The sequence below is a fragment of the Colletotrichum siamense genome (genome assembly GCF_013390195.1).
Source record: "Colletotrichum siamense strain Cg363 chromosome Unknown KSG_Cg363_contig03, whole genome shotgun sequence".
Classification (NCBI taxonomy): domain Eukaryota; kingdom Fungi; phylum Ascomycota; class Sordariomycetes; order Glomerellales; family Glomerellaceae; genus Colletotrichum; species Colletotrichum siamense.
Window position 1 is genome coordinate 5,833,322 of NW_023501016.1, and position 16,630 is coordinate 5,849,951.

At 53.2% G+C, this 16,630-nt stretch overlaps 4 protein-coding genes across 4 annotated transcripts; 3 read left to right on the plus strand and 1 right to left on the minus strand.

The window, feature by feature from the left end:
• Positions 1 to 338: 338 nt before the first annotated feature.
• On the plus strand, positions 339 to 5,145 carry pif1-1 (ATP-dependent DNA helicase PIF1; the record flags this gene model as incomplete). The annotated part of the gene is made up of 10 exons (XM_036637389.1): positions 339 to 585; positions 650 to 678; positions 728 to 1,281; positions 1,334 to 1,957; positions 2,015 to 2,336; positions 2,418 to 2,613; positions 2,684 to 3,082; positions 3,818 to 3,908; positions 3,983 to 4,870; positions 4,929 to 5,145. The coding sequence occupies 10 exons, from the start codon at positions 339 to 341 to the stop codon at positions 5,143 to 5,145; spliced, it is 3,567 nt and encodes a 1,188-aa protein (XP_036497509.1).
• Positions 5,146 to 5,451: 306 nt separating this feature from the next.
• Positions 5,452 to 6,037, plus strand: CGCS363_v005541 (uncharacterized protein; the record flags this gene model as incomplete). Its single annotated transcript, XM_036637390.1, has 2 exons — positions 5,452 to 5,610; positions 5,660 to 6,037. 2 exons carry the CDS (start codon positions 5,452 to 5,454, stop codon positions 6,035 to 6,037), a joined length of 537 nt encoding a protein of 178 aa, XP_036498604.1.
• Positions 6,038 to 6,783: 746 nt separating this feature from the next.
• On the plus strand, positions 6,784 to 7,961 carry CGCS363_v005542 (Arylacetonitrilase; the record flags this gene model as incomplete). The annotated part of the gene is made up of 2 exons (XM_036637391.1): positions 6,784 to 7,276; positions 7,333 to 7,961. 2 exons carry the CDS (start codon positions 6,784 to 6,786, stop codon positions 7,959 to 7,961), a joined length of 1,122 nt encoding a protein of 373 aa, XP_036497511.1.
• A 5,012-nt stretch (positions 7,962 to 12,973) lies between these two features.
• On the minus strand, positions 12,974 to 15,553 carry msy1-1 (Mechanosensitive ion channel protein Msy1; the record flags this gene model as incomplete). Its single annotated transcript, XM_036637392.1, has 1 exon — positions 12,974 to 15,553. One exon carries the CDS (start codon positions 15,551 to 15,553, stop codon positions 12,974 to 12,976), a length of 2,580 nt encoding a protein of 859 aa, XP_036498757.1.
• Between the last annotated feature and the right edge of the window lie 1,077 nt (positions 15,554 to 16,630).

Consider the following 16,630-nt stretch of genomic DNA (forward strand, 5'->3'; position numbering starts at 1 on the left):
TGCGAACATCAGCCAGCAGCTTGGGATTGGCTGTAGTTGAATCAAAAAGAAGAAGACTTGAGGGAACTCGAGCACCGACTGCTGCCATTTGGGCATGAGAATTTCCCAGAGACCCGGCCCATTGTTGATGAGACGGCCAAGAATGACAAATGCCTCCAAAAATCGGCAACGTAGAAAAAGCAAAGATTGTGGGGCCTATTACACCTGGCCAATGCGCGGCCAGATTTTGCTTACCTAACACGTGATGTGGAGTCGGTGAAACCTTCTGTCGCGGCCCCTTTATCGCGTTCTCATGGTGAGATTCGACGACGACCATCGCACCGCCTACACTCACAGCCATGGTCAAGTTTAAGCCGGCCCGGGATGCGCTGGTCGGAAACCCCCGCCCTGCATCCCAGCAGGCGAGACAGGCCGCGATGGACTACATTGACGACGAGCGCAATCCCGTCGTGCTCGATGATGGGTGGGCCCCCAAATACTACGTGGTCTACAACCTGCGAGGGCCCGATGCGTACGGTAGGAAGTACGGCATCTTCACGAACTGGAACGATACCAAGGTCCAAACTGAAGGCTGCAAGAACAAAAGTACGTGCAGACTGGCTGTGTGGTCCGTCAGCCCCACCATGCTAACATGTGGGAATCAACCCAGACACTACTGCTTCGACTTTCGACCAGGCTGTAAGTGAATACCTCCATATTCGTGAGCTAGGAGACTTACACACATTAGATGAATCTTCTAGTAGAGGGGCTGGCCCTCGAGATCGACGATGGCTGTTTGTTGAATTATCCCCCGGTACATGCAAGTCAATCCACCGTACCCGCCCCTGCACCTGCGTCGGCGCCTGCCCCGGTCAAGCGGCCGAGGGAGGAGGAGCCCGAGCCTCACCCGGAGACTTCAGCTGCCTTTCTTGTTGACTTGCATCGATCTAAAAAGGTCAAACACGAGGAAAACTACCAATCTGGTACACCTCAGTCACCAATCATAGTCGAGGATGATTCCGATCAGGAGGCAACTGAAGAGGGGCAGAATTTCCATGAGGCCGCAATTAAAGGGGAGGGGGCTTTTGAGGACGAGGAAGAAGCAATGAGGGAAGCTGAGGGATTTATACCTCTCAGTGGCTACTCCAGTCAAACGAACGAGTATATCAAACGCGAAAATGATCGCCGGGGAGGCGGGGAAGACCCGCCAGTCGTAGAGGAGGCCCCAGAGCTTCCCCTCTGTCCTGAACAGCAGCACGCCCTGGATCTCGCCATGCAGGGCCACAATCTCTTCATCACTGGGTAGGTCCATTACTACGGAAAAAGAAATCCAGGGCATGACTGACCCTCTCAGATCCGGCGGCTGCGGCAAATCAGTCCTGGTGAAGGCCCTCAGCAAGGCCTTCGACGCCCAGGAGAAGACCGTCTACCTCGTCGCACCCACGGGCCAGGCCGCCACAAACATCAACGGCAGGACAACATATTCCTACGCTGGATGGAGCACCACCGCCCCGGCGGAGACACTCAGGACCCTCATCCAAGAGGCCCGTCGCAGGAGCGTGTGGGAGCGCATCATGAGTACCGACGTCCTCATCATCGACGAGATCAGCATGGTCGAGAGCGAGTTCTTCAACCGCCTCTCTGACGTCCTCATCGCGCTCCGACGGGAAGCGTTTCTCCGCAGCTACCCCAATGTCGTCGAAACCCAGACCGCGGAATCGGTGGAGCGACCATTCGGCGGCATCCAGGTCATCGCCGTCGGCGACTTTTGCCAGCTGCCCCCGGTGCTACCGTTCAGCTACTGCACTGAGGAGGTGGCGTATGACCAATTTGGCGGTACTTCGACGCCGTGTGGGAAGATGGATTTCGACAAGAAAGGCAACCTGCACTTCTGTCCTCGAAACAGGGAGCATCCCAGCTTTCGGGATAACGAAAAATGGGCTTTCAACTCGCGGACCTGGGAACAGTGCAACTTCCAGTAAGTATCATGATCCGTACAGACAGAGGACGTCGACCTGACATACTCGGCAAATAGATACATCCATCTAACCAAGATCCATCGACAAACCGATGAGCGATTCATCACGATGCTCCAGAACATCCGCCTCGGCCATACAACTGACGCCGATCTTGACGTCCTGCTGCAACCTCGCCAATTCAGGGATGGCATAGCCCTGTTCAGCCATAAGCAGAAAGCCAAGGATCACAACAACCGGGAGCTTAACAAGCTTCCCAGCCGACCAGAAAAATTACTTTCCGTGGACTACCCTAGAGACCTTGGCGACAACAACGACAAGCACCGTTTCGACAAACAATTGACCCTCAAGGCCGGCATGCCGGTTGTGCTGCTGGCTAACGTGAGTTCTCCCCCTTCGCCGCGCCATCGCGTACCTCGTCCCAAGGCAAGCTAGAACAACGCACTAACCAATAGGTGGCAGCTCGACGTCGAGAATGGTCTCTGCAATGGCAGCCAGGGCAAGCTCCTCCGCTTCGTACGGACGCTGCACGAACACAACAAACCCAAAATGCCCGAAGAGAAGAGTTACAAGGGAGACCACTACGCCTTCGAGCTCGCATGCGCTAGATACGACCAAATGACCGACTACATCAATGGCGCATCAGGCGTCGAGGGTTGTGAGTCCTCCCCATGTCCCGAATTCCCCAGAAAGCCGTAACCGCGAACCGCTAATCCTCGTCCCCACAGTCCCCGAAGTCATATTCGCAAACGGCCAGCGACGCGTCATCGTGCCTTACTGCAACATGCACGATATCGAAACAGCGATGGAGCAAACCCCCCACGGGTCGAGGAAGGCCCTGACGGGGTACTCGGCGCGAACGCAAATCCCCCTCGTCCCGGGCTGGGCCATGACCATCCACAAGAGCCAGAGCCTGTCGCTCGACCGCGTCATCGTCAACCTGGAGGACGTCTGGGACGGGAGGCAGACGTACGTGGCCCTGAGCCGCGCGCGGTCGCTCGGCGGTCTCAAGGTCATCGGGAACAAGGCCAAGATGAGGAGGACGCTGCCGCTGGACCCCGAGGTGAGGAAGTTCATGAGGGAGGTGGAGCACCGGGCGGCTACGGTGGCTACGGTAGACGAGGCGAGTGGGTAGTCATCTCTTTGAATTGCGGGTGGTGTGGAATGGGCTCTGAAGTGCTGTGGATGAGAGCGGGTGAAGGAGGGTAAAAAACACCCCTTGGGCCCGTTCCGAGCTGAGTTGGCTATAGGGGGCCAGGGGGGCAGGGGGGGGGGCGTATGAACCACCTGACTGGGCACTGGTCTCCAAGCTCGGTGGTGATTTTTGTTCGTGTAAGGAGTATTTGGCAAATTCTGTAGGATACCAGCTAAAGGACTGAGGCGAGGGCCTCGGCGGCAACGAGTATGCGCTGTCCATTCGGCGGTGTTTGGGGGAGGGGGGGTAGGCAAGGCTCATTAATGCGCACGACCGACCATACATGTGAGACTCTCTACGCATTTGAATACCGTGAATCTTCACCGTAGTTCGTGAACCAGTCTTACATGCAACTTCTGAGTTGTCGGCTTTGATGAATGAAACCAACAGCAGCGTTTGGTCACGTGCCCGGTTTCCGGATATTTAATACCCGGATACGATGGCATTTCCATCCATTCGTTTGACAGCCTATGTCGTCACGGCCATGAACCTCCCTCCCTGCCAGATCCGAACCCCAAAACTCACTGCTGCACAGGGCAATTTTCGATGAACATCCAGACTAATCAGAGAAAACGGGTCCTAACAGCCTGCTTGGCCTGCCGGGCGAAAAGAACCAAGGTAGAGCAAGTGCCATCAGCGCCATATTCTCCATCGCTCTAACCACTAGGCTTTCAGTGCGACGGCAACCCTATACAATGCTCAGCATGCAAGTACCGGGAGTCGGATTGTGAATACGTACACGCCCCGAATAATCGCAAGTAAGTCCTTTCCCCGGCTCGGGCGGACCTGATTTGTTGTCAGGTATAGGAGGAGCTGATTAGGTCGTGTGCAGACCCCCGAAGAAAGAATACGTGGCTGCGCTGCAGGCTCGTGTGAAGAGTCTTGAGGCCGAACTCGCCCGAGTGCGGGGCTCCGGTGAGAGTGGTGACTTGGCCCCCGTTGCTGATACCGAATCCCGGGAAGCCGGCGACGAAGATGAACGGATGTCGCCGGAGTCTACGACCAGCCATGGAACATCTAGGACAATGTCAGTGGCAATGGAAGAAGTGACTGATATCCTCGGGCGCTTTGCCATCGGGGACGGGGGAGAGCTCTGCTACTTTGGCTCCCGGAGCAATTTGAACCTCTTGAGGAGCGCGACGATCCGCTCAACGTCGAACATCGAGATGCAGCGCAGAGGCTACGAGGCGGCCAAGGCCCAAGTGGGACTCGTTGTAGCGTCTCAGGACCTTCAGACGCAGCTTTTGGATTTATTTTGGAAGTGGCAGAACTCTTGGCAGTACATCGTTTGCAAGGCGCCGTTTCTACAGGATCTGAGCAGCCATCCGGGCAGCCCCTTTGGGCGATTTTGTTCGCCTGCCCTGTTTTACACCATCTTGGCACTTGCTTCGAGGTACACCGACGATGTACGTGTCAGAACTGATCCGAACGATCCAAACACCGCGGGAGACGCGTTTGCGGCCCAGGCCCGGGTGATGCTGCACTATGAGTGTGAAGCGCCAAACCCGACCACCGTCCAGGCTTTGGCCTTGACGTGCTTGCGCGAGATGGCCGTCGACAAGGAGGCCCTTGGGTGGATGTACTGCGGCATGTGTGTGCGCATGGCTATGAACTTGGGGATGCACCTAGACTGCTCGTCGTGCCTCTCGGAGGGAACACTCAGTGCCGAAGAGGCTGAGGTGAGGAACGTGACATGGTGGGGATGCTACGTGCTTGACAAGTATTTGCTCCCGTTTATTCCTTAGCGATGTAGCCGTCACTGGCTAACCTGGAAGCAGGCTCTTCAACATTGGTCTGGGGAGGCCGTCCATGGTTCAGGCGCGGGATGTCACAGCTGAACTGCCGAGCACCTGCTGCGTGGAGGAGCTGGAACCATGGCAAGGGGTATCAAGTCTAGTCAATCCCATTTCGATCGCTGCGTCTCACAGTATCACAAATGCTATCTTTACCTGCAAACTCTTCGGCGCCATGGGCGACATTCTTGACGCTATGTAAGCCTCAAACCCCTACCTAGCACACTTTCTGGAGATGTGTGCAACATCAGATACTAAAATATATTCACACGTAGCTACACTCCGTTAGACAACAGAACCAGGACTCAAACCGAAAACGTGGTATCGGAAGGTCATGTCAAACTTCTCAGGTTTTTGGACGATTTGCCGCCCTGTCTCAAGATTTCCAAATCTTCACGTCACCCTTCGCCTCCGCATGTGTATCAACTTCAGTAAGCCAAACTTCATACCATGCCGTGTTTTGTAGTTCGAATTACTAACACGACGCATTCTTCAATATCACGTCATAATGATACTGCTTCATCGCCCCTTCCTCAAATCGACTGATTCTTCCCGGGAGTTCGCCTTGTCCGCAGCAGGCCAATCAGATGTCCACACGGTGGCGTGCCGCAAAGCTGCTCAATGGGTAGCTAGGATCTTTCGGATATACAAGAAAAATTTCTCTCTCGTGAGTATGCGGTCTCTCAGGGAGCTTCCCTTGTCGCTGATGTTGCCAGCGCACAATACCGATATCTGCGGTACATTGCGCCTTCACGGCCGCTGTGATATTCCTGGCAGATGCCACGTCTGGGGACAGTGAGCTTCGACAAGAGTCTCTGAAGGACCTCGAGACTTGTTTCGACAGCTTGCAGAGCATGAGTATTGCATGGGGATGGAGCAAGCGTGCCATATCTGCGTTGCAACAGATCGCTAGACGGTGGGACGTCAAGATAACCAGCACAGAGGGAACTTGTGTTTTGGACGAGACAGCCAGCTGTCCGCCCGATGGGGATGACGAAGACTCCTTTCCCCGTCTTCTTTCGGAAGCGACCGCGCAGCAATCGGCGGACAGTTGGTTAGACCTGGGTCCTTGCTTGAATCACCCTGCAGAGTGACTTGATCGCCATTCCATATGGCTTGAGTATCACGAAGTGGGTAACCCTGCAGACTCAGCATTGCGTACTAGCTTTGTTCCATTAGTTGTAGTATGGCAATGGATGGGTTGCTTTACCTTGCTCTCTGACATGATTGACTCATCTTCTTGTTACTGACTTATGTGTGCGATATGTTCAAGCAGCTGGCTTCGTGTCCGTCCAGCACCTAGTAGTCATGTACCCCACAACCCAAGGCAAGAGGAGACTCCAGACCAATGTATCAGGGAAGAACTAGGAATCCAGTCCCATAGCCAGCCGACATACTTTTACCTCAGATTTTCTGAAGCTTCCCCGCAGTGGGCCCTGCATATGCCATCCCCCGCAAATACTATCCGGGCATGCATTACCCGAGCGGTTATCCGGGTCAGCAGCACCCGGATTGAATCATGCATGATATCTCTTCCTATCGATTGTGCCCGCAAGAAGAAGTGGCATCTCTTCCCTGCGCCCGATGTTCCAATTCCCACATGGGTACTATCAGTACAAGGAACCAAAGTACTCTGATAGGGGAATAGGATGAGACAGTATTACTCGCAAATAGGATATTTGATCAATCATGGTATAATAACTGCAAAGATTTCCGGTAACTTAAAGATCGTCTTCCCCAGCCATTTGGAACACTCGCCTGGAATTCTACAGCCAGCATATGCGAAATCCTCCAGCACATTTTTCTCGTTTGATTGTAGCTCTTTGAAACTACCTTCATCATGTCTATTCGTCAATGGAAAGCCGCCATCTGCCAGTCGGAGCCCTGCTGGTTCGACAAGGACGCCACCATCGAGAAATCGCTTAAGCTCATCAGAGAAGCCCGCAGCAACGGCGCCTCCCTGATCGCATTCTCGGAGGTCTGGGTCCCCGGCTACCCTAACTTTCTCTGGTCGGGAAACTACAAGGAGAACATCCCACTCGTCCAGAAGTACATGCAGAACAGCATCACAGCGTATGGAGACGAGATGTTGCAGATCCGCCAGGCCGCGGCCGAGAACAAAATCTACGTGGCCTTTGGATTCAGCGAGCGTGTAGGTGCTAGCCTGTACCTGGCACAGGTGCTTATCAACTCCGAAGGCAATATCCTGCTTCATCGAAGGAAGACGAAGCCGACCCATGTCGAGCGGACGATTTTCGGTGACTCGACGGGCGACTCGCTGACCACTGTCGTCGACACGCCCCTGGGCAAGATTGGAATGCTGAATTGTTGGGGTAAGTCTTTCACGGGTCTCTTATTCAAATTATCATCACGCTGACCCCATACCCAGAGCATCTGCAGCCTCTTCTCAAGTACCACACCTACTCTCAGGGCGAGCAGGTGCACATTGCCGCATGGCCTTTCAACGGCGAATTCAACGGCGGCATCGAGCCGTGGTCGCTGTTCGGCGAGGCCAACGAACTCACCGCGAGCCGCATGTACGCCCTCGAGGGTGCCGTATACGTCCTCTGTACCAACCAGCCGCTGTCTGCCGAAGGCGCCCGCCTCAACAGCGAGGGCCAGGGCAGCGCTGACATGGAAAGCTTCATGCTGAGCGGTGGCGGAGGCCGGGCCGCCGTCTTTGGCCCGGACGGCCGGCAGCTTACCGAGCCCACGAAGCCCACCTACGACGGCCTCATTTACAGCGACATTGACCTTGACAAGATCGACTACGCCAAGACTCTGACGGACTGCGTGGGTCATTACTCCCGGCCCGACCTCCTCCGTCTCGTGGTGGACGACCAGCCCAAGAACTTCGTCACGAGGGTTTCGTCGGACAAGCCTACCAACTCGCCCTACATTTCAACTACAGGGGACGAAACTCTGCTTTCGACTCACAAGACGCTTCGCGAGATTCTTCAGGCTAGAAACAAATTGGAGGATTCTGACGGGTCCGCTGTCGACTTTTCGCAACCTTAGGTATATCATAAAGCTAGCTTAGGACTTCTGCTTCTCAGATTTATACGAAAGAGGAACCGATGTGAACATCCTGACACCAAACTTGAACAGTATTCCGTTCACATGTCGCCTCAACGGACCACCGCGTGGACAAGTCATAACTCTAATACTCTTATTCGTAACTTCAACCTTAGCCTGCGGAAGTAAGCCTAATTAAGTAAATAGAAGTCATTAAGTAGACCACTTCTTAGCAGTCTCAGTTGTCTTGAGGGCTGGGCCGGAAGCATGGCCGTACAGGAGACTGTTGTTTACAGGGTCCTCAGACGATGCGAGTGGCTTTGTCATGAGCTAGGTGTGGCAGCAAACCAGACCCGATGAGAGACCTACTGGCCGAGAGTCGATGCATGTCAGAATGACTGGGATGGATGCTTGTGAGGCGTCCAAGGTGGGTGGGCTTGGTTCAGAATCAGTTCATCTGACAAGCAACTGTCGCTTGAAAAGTAGTCTCTGCCGATGCGATTTGCACGGAAGAGGTGAGGTCGCCTTTCCCAATATGATCGAAAACTCCGGCATTCAATGTCGCGTAACCAGTCCCGGTGACCAACGATGGCCAGCCACTGGTTGATGGAATGTTCTAATCCTTTTTGCGGCAGGGAGAGAGCAGGAGTCAAAAAGCCGTCAATAGCCACGAGTGGCGCGGCCGTCTCCAAGCATTTGTAAGACTCAAGTAAAGGTACGGAGTTAATAAGGAGCTGATCAGGCTACCAGCTTCTATTGAACGCCAAAGGAGACCTTGCCTGTCCTGCCTATGTATAGCTACAATGGCCCTGTCTCGGGCTCTCAGCCTTGAATTGCCAAGGACGGCTATGCTCCATCCTCCGCGCCACACAACCTCTACAGTCTCGTCCCCCAGCCGCATCAGCTTTTCGGCTTTTCTGAGACAGACTGCTGTCAGTTTAAGTAGCAACAACATATTGGCTTCAGCTTTTGGTACACTGTGCTCAATTTTCCATCATGAAGTAGAACCTCGATATGTACTATAGTAATGCAAGTAGGTGGTTCCAGGCTGGCTTCAACTCCTTGATAATCTGGCTTGCTTGGGGCATCTGTGAAGTCAACCCATCCATACTCCATTTGACTCAGGTTGTCTTGCGCTGGAGGCATAAGGAGCGTCGCTGTTATGTGCATTGCATACATGATCTAATTACGGACTTCCCTTGTGAGACACGTCGTATTTCTGACCTCTCATAACCCGTCAACCCGTCGCTGCCGCTTCACTTCACACGCTATCATGTCAGATGGAATCTTACATGACTTACTACAGCAAAGCACTTGATTTTGATCGAAGTTTCCAGCCCGCGTGCTGCGCATTTATAGGCTTGCCTGCTACCCAAGGCCCGCTTTGCCCCCGCGGCACTTCCTGCTACGATAATCCTTCATAAATCGTGGCCAGGCATTTAAAACCATGTGTTCAACGGCATATCAGTCGGTTAACAATGTTGACATCGAACGCCCTCCAGATTTTGACTATGAGGCAATGGCCCGACAGCTACATTCCGACGGAAGACGCGACAACAATTTTGATTCTGAGTGCGGGCTGGTCGATGGCGGTGGTGCATTATCCTCAGAACCTGAGGGTGAAAAGCATGCCAGCTATGTTGAACTCGGCCCTGGCTTCGTCAGTCAAGAATCATGGGTCATCAAGCTGTTGTCGTGGACATGGGAAATTATCCTCACCGTCTTGCCACTATTCTTCATCTGTACGTTCTATTCATCGACCCCAATCTTCGCCCGGGCTTTCGGCTAAAACTGTGAACAGGTGTTTCCATCCTTGCCCTCAAACTTAATGAACAAGTAAAATCAACCTCAACCTACGGCGGCAAGCTTCAAGAGATCATGCGTCTCGGCCCAACAATATACCCAATCCTATTTGCCATGGTTGCAAGCCGGTTCTACAAGAACGTAGCTCGCTGGCGTCTCGAACGACCATACGGTATCACGGTCTCCTCGCTGGAGCAAATCATCGGTAGCCAAAGTTTCGCAAGCGCTTTAGAACGATTTATCATCATCCGCGCGCGGCTCTTGCTGGGAGCTCTGATCTTATGGAGTTGGGCAATGTCTCCTCTTGGGGGCCAAAGCTCGTCGAGACTACTCCGTGTTAATGGAATGAAGTACAGATTCGATAAAGATGTGTATTACGATAACAGGGTCTATCAGGACTCGATATACTACGACATGGACACATACAGGCACAAATACAAAGACATTATCACGACCATCTACTCTGCCAGTCTCCTCTTACCAAAACAACAGCAAAGGTCGTCTATGGATTTGTTAGGACGACCAAAGATTCCACAGTGGCCTTGGGAAATGGAACAAGAGGCTGACGAGTCCTGGCGCAAGGTCGATCAGCATGCTCTTCAGGCCGAGAACGATTACTATACGTCCCTGATAGGAGTCAATATACAAGGCCTGAACCTAAATAACAACTCAACGCAATACGAAATCGACGTGGACTCTGGCTACATTCATTTCAATTGTTCTAAAATTGCAAGAACAGAGTCGAGAGAAGACATGGAAAGGATTTCATTTCCACCTCACAAACAATTTTACCCTGCGGTCGAAAATCTTTGGAAACTTTACGAGAAAGCTATGGACGGCAAAGATAGGGCACAAAGCTTCATGTCTATTCCAGTACACCCTACGCCCATATCCACAAGCGGATACTTGCTCTATGCCAGCCGTGGAAACCTGACAAATCGAGAAGTCCTTACCGTGTTCAACTGCACTACTACTGCTATCAACCTCCGAACCAATTTGATGTGCACGGCTCAGGGTTGCCAGCCCCAACGACAGCATCGAATACCAACTGCTTCACCTACGAACTCAGCGTATTTCCATAGGCGACAAGGATCCCTCCACCAGGTCTTCGAAGAATGGCCCAACATGACAGGAGCAACGGGAAAAACGTCAGCAACTGAGAATTACATTGCCAACGACGAAGCTGTATACGGTGATCAACAAACGCAGAATTGGACGGGAATTGACACCGAAATGTTTTCAAGGAGGCTTACGACGGCTTTCAATACAGTTTGGGATGCAGGAATGGACCCGTATAACTTCACGAAGTCGTCTTTGGCCATGCCTGAAGACCCCAACGCTTTCTGGACCAATCGAACACAGGCAACAATCACCAGAACCGAACAAACATATTATGTGAATAAATTGTGGGCAGTTATTCTCATTCTTACGACAATCTTCCTGCAAACTCTCGCCATTTGCGGTCTGGTCCTAAAATGCTTGATCCGAGGCCCAGACATTCTCGGCTTCACCAGCTCTCTCACTCGAGACAACGCCTTTGTACCAATATCAGGCGGTTCATTCCAGGGCGGCGCAGAGCGGGCTAGGTCTCTCAAAAACATGCGGGTTCAGCTTGCAGATGTCCAGCCCGGAGAAAGTCGTGGCTACATTGCGCTAAGTGCTGTACCCTCCACTGCTTTGGTGGGAGAAGGCAACGATGAGGATGGGGAGAAGAGCCCTAGTATGCGACAGCTGGAAAAGAAAAGGATGTACATGTAGTAGTTGAGCTGATCAACTGATGTGATGCCTAATGAACCACGGGGTTCTTTAAGCATCTGCTCAAGACTTTTAGGCATGATGATGAAGCAATCTTAGGCTCTAGTCTTTGATAAATTGCAGGCCATCCGTCAATAAGACGTCCTCATGCATGCAGCATCATTAACATGCAGAAACTCCGGCACACGGACTGAAATCCCCTCGGAGCTCTGCTAACTGTTACTCGTCACCTCAATCAGCCAGCTCGGCATCCCCGACACCTTGATGATTCCCACCGCCACCACCAACGCCGCACTTACTCCCCCATCAAGCCCCATGGGTTACAATCTGATAGCATCTGACAAACCAAATCAGCTGACCGCGCATTAAACACAAAGGGGCGTTATTCCTGTGTATAACCATGATCATGTGAGCGCAGTCCCGCTTGAAATGCTGTAAGTTGCAGTGTAACAGTCTGCGTCTTGGGAACGGCGTAGTCCGGACTCTCGTCACATCGAAAGTGTAATTTTCCGCGTGATTACAGGGAACAGCTACTTTGAACCTCGGCGTAGAGGGATTATTTAAACCCCTTTGATATCTCCTTATCCTATATCAAATACCACCGTAATCACCAAACGCAACTACCTCAACCAAACCCTCCACGATGAAATTGATCCTACTCCTATCTGCAATCGCTCTCGTCGAGGCCTCCAAACGTCCCGACCCAGCCCCACAACACTCTAACGACACAGTCCCATCTTGGTGTAAGTAAACCCTCCATTCCTGTAGCCCTCACTACGTACCATATCTGACCGAAAATAACACCAGGTCAATGGGGCTGTTAATGCATGGGAAGGATTGAAGAGTGATTATAAATATGGTGAGGGAAAATGGGTGAGGCTTTTGTCAAATCGTTTTTGGGAGAGGATCCATTGCTGACAGAACGTCCTCGGGACAGGCGGTGGCGATGGCTCTTGTTGTGGATGGAAAATACAAGGCTGGTTCATTTCTGATACGGCGACGAAGATGATCACCGAGGCTCGCTATGGAAAATAAGTGAGGCGGGCAGGAGGTAGCACCGGGAAGTCTGACGACGAATTATGAATCGAGATCTCTATTGGGTATTCTACCCCGATTTCTTCTATCTGCTCTAAAGGAAAGGGTCGTCTCTCGCCTCTTTCGTAACTGCGTACCACACTTTTAATCAATTTCTATTCCGACGACAACCTGGGAGACCGGGTCCTAGGTAAATCCTGCGGACCGTCCAATCGTTCTCCGTCGTCTCCCATCGTCCCCCGTCGTCCCTGTCGTCGTCGTCCTTGTTGTTGTTGCTGTTGTTTCGCTTCGCTATGAATGGGTTCGGATTATGAATACCGCATTAAGAATAAACCAGTAAGATGGTATCGAGCCTTGCCGTGTGGAACATGGCTGAAAGGAATGAATGTGGAATGGAGAAGGTCATAACGTTCTGGTGTCGTTTACACGATATCACCTGTCCTCGCCCTGCTGGAACTGCGCGGCCTACCCCAGAATTTACGCCGTTGAGATCCGGTACCGGAATCGATACTCTGTCTTCCGGGGTGCGCTACCGAACTACTGCTCGCAACAGGCTCGAGATCAGCACGCTCTCGAATACTCTGCAGACGAGAAACGTGGGGCTGCTGCGCCTCCCTACGAGATTCGAAGACGTCCTGGAAGTCGCTCCAGTTCTCGTCGACAAAAGGAACGTTGCCGCGCGAATCGGCACGCGAGCGAGTAGCCACGGCGCGGTGCGGAACAGACCTTTGAGAGTGGCCTCCGTCGGGAGTCGCAGGCGGGCCGTCGCTGGGGCCTGCGTTGCTGGCGGAGTTGTAGGATGGAGGAGGGGCACTGCCAGTCCAGAACAAGGGGTACTCGCGGGAACCACCAGGCTGCACCTGCCAAGGACCCTGCATGCCAAGGTCGCGGATCTCGGCCATGAGCTGGGCTGCAAACTTGTTGTGTCTCTGGAGACGGAGCAGTTCGTTCTGGAAGTTGGTCTTGTGGAAGAAAATGAGGTTCATCGTGAAAGACTGGACTTCGTTGAGGGTTCTGACTTCGGTAATAATTCGAGGCTGGTAATCGCGCTTGTTGTCGAGGCAGAAGTTGAGCATGCGGGACTTGAGCTCCTCGATGAGAGCCGGGTCAGTGCCGAAACCAAGCTTCAACTCAATGGGATCGGCGAGACCAGCAGAACGACGTTGGTTGAGAATGAAGAGAGTGTTGAGCACGCTGTTGGGAGCTTGAACGATGTGACCCTCCATCTTCTTGAATTCGGTGTACAGGAGAGAAATCTCAGTAACGTAGTAGTCGTCGCCAGTTCCGAGAGTGCCCGTGTTGCCGTAGATAGTGACACGGTCACCGACATCGAAGGGGTGCTTGACGAAGACAAAGATGATGGACTGGAGAAACTCCTGAGCAGTAGCCTGAAGCATCCAAGCGAGACCAAGGAAACTAGAGCCAGCAGAGGCAAGGCCGGCGGCGGCGGAGCCAGAGAGGATAGAGATAAAGACGATGATGGCAATGATGACAATCATAAAGAGGAAGACCTTGTCAAGCTTCTTGATGACGGAGTCGAGATCCTTCAGGGAGGCAGCAATGGCCTTGCGTTCCAGGTGAATTTCGTTGCAGGTTCCCTCCATCTCGTCCATGGAAATATCACCGTTCAGATCCTTGTCAAAGATGCCGAAAGCGTGCTCAGCCTCCTCCGCGGTCTTGAAAGCAACCTGCATGTCCTCGAGGTAGATAGTGTCTTGGCCTTCCTTGACCAGACTGCGGAAGATGAGACGGGCCAGTGCGTGGGCAGAACCTGTGTTACGCAGCATCTCATAGACGATCTTGCGGGCATGGTTGAAGGCAACCTTTCGTCCTATGAAATCGTTGCCTACACGGGCTGCCACGCCTCCAGCCTTGTTAAAGGCGTAACGGACATTCTTTCCAACGACGCCCATGGGGGTACGGGAGCCTGAAGGACCTCCGGTTTCGGTCGTCTGCCAGATGGAATCCTCGCGGGCGATGCGCATCTTGGAGTGCTCGTAAAGGTGGACTAAGTGGTCGATGTCGCTCTTGTTGGTCTCGATTCTCTGGACGTAGGTACGCTGGTGGAAGGACGTAGCGATCCATTGGATGCAAATCTTCTCGACCCAGTTGAGGGCAGCCAATACCAGCAATGCGATGATAACCTTGCGGACGATGTCGATCCATTGAAGTGTGGGGAGGTCGGACGAATCGCCATCGAAGCCGTCCGGAACGACGCGGTGGTCCTCGATAATAGGGGAGAATGAGCAAAGGATGGCAAGCATCCACATAAAAAGGGCAGTGTGAAGTTCGAGACCCTGTCCGACATCCTTCCACTTCTTGTGGTTAGACGACCCCATTACAATGGCAATGCCGCCGAATATGAGGGGGATGAAACTCGTAATCATGCGGGAAGTCCACAGAGAGCACCAGATAACCTCAAGCCAGATACCGAACCAAGTCAGATAGACACCAGTTGCACCTCCGACGGTGGCGCTATCGGGGTTGACAACAAGAGCACCCATGAGAACGGGGATGAGTAGGAGGGCCGCTCCGGGGATCATGTAAACCGTGTATCTGAAGCATCGGGGAAACTTTCGAAGCCACTTCCAAATGGCGAAGGCAAAGGCGCCGGCCTTCTTCTCTGGTGGTGGTTTCTCTTCCTGTTGATTTGGGTTCAAGTCGCCTGCGAATACGTCTTCGGGTTCGCCCTGGTGGGTTCTTCCTTTGTGAGAGCGACCCTCGTGCTCCTGATTTGACACAAAGCGTTCGGCGCGCAGTAATTCCAGGTCGTCGTTTAAACGAGACGCCTGCTCCCTCGTGCCGGAGGGGGACATGGTCTGGGGGCGCATATCGTCGTCACCCGGCAAGGGCAACAGCTGATCCGTGTTAAGCCTCGACATCTTTTCACCCTGCGGGGGCGGTTGTGAAGGCTCCGTCGCCGTTTGTAAGGAGTCGGACGTGTGGGCGGAGCCCTTCTCGTCGTGCACCTCCGAGTCGGAGCGCTCACGATTTGTTGCCATACTGGGCGGTCTAGCCGCGTTGGCCGTGTCAAAATGAAGACCGGGGACGACAACGGACGACGACAGAGATGGAGGATGAAGACGAAGACGAAGACGATACCAGAGATGAGGGTGGTATTGGGGGCGGAATGGTAATAATAAAAGTTGTGATAAAGCCCAATTGACGTAGGACTAATAGGTTTTCTGGAGAAACCGGTGAAAAGGTTGAATGACGAAATTCAACCTGGATGAGCAGGAGGCGACTGTTTGGTCTGGAACCGTTGCGGTCGCTGTATTTCTCGGTGTGTCGATAACACCGAGCTGGCTGTGCAAGATCTGAGCTTAGATCTGACCTTTTCAGCCAAGAAGAGGTGAAGTTGTCGGTCGGGTATTCGGCAGGAGCAGTCCTCTTTCCCCGTGGGTGAATACCTTGAAAGAGAAGGTGCCGATGGGGAAGGAAGAGGAGGGACAAGACTGGGGAAGGAAGCTCTGAAGCTCTGAAAGGGAAGGGACGTGTTGATGAAATATCTTGGGTAGGCGCGACCGGGATGGCACCAAAAAGGGTAACCACCAGCAAATGTCAATCAGTCGCGGGAAGGAGCACAGGACAGTGGATCCTGGGCTGGGACTGGGACTGGGACTGGCAATGGGACAATGGGAAACCCAGCGCGGAGCGGAAATCTTAGCATCAAGGGCGCGGTGCGGTGGCAGCAGAGGCAGAAAAAGCTCCAGCATCTCCAGTCTTTGCAAGTCCCTGGCCTTCTCGGTCATTTAAGAAACAGGGACTCTACGAGGGAATTATGGAGACCTCATGGAGTCTGGCCGTGGTGTGAACCTACAACCCCAGCAATCCCGTGTTTGAGCTCAATGAACCAAGAGCGCGCGCGCTGGGACGTGGATGGGGGGATCCAGTTTATTCCACGCCTGCATCTCTCTGACTCTTGTCGTCGACGGTCGTCCTATCGACTCGCCTTGCCTCTCTACATCTGCACCCTCCTTGACGGCGGTGCCCAGAAAAAATTGGGTGACAGGATGCTGATCTCTGCTTGGGGTCCGTGGCTCGCTGGTGGCTCGTCATAACATTAAAAAAAAGAGCGG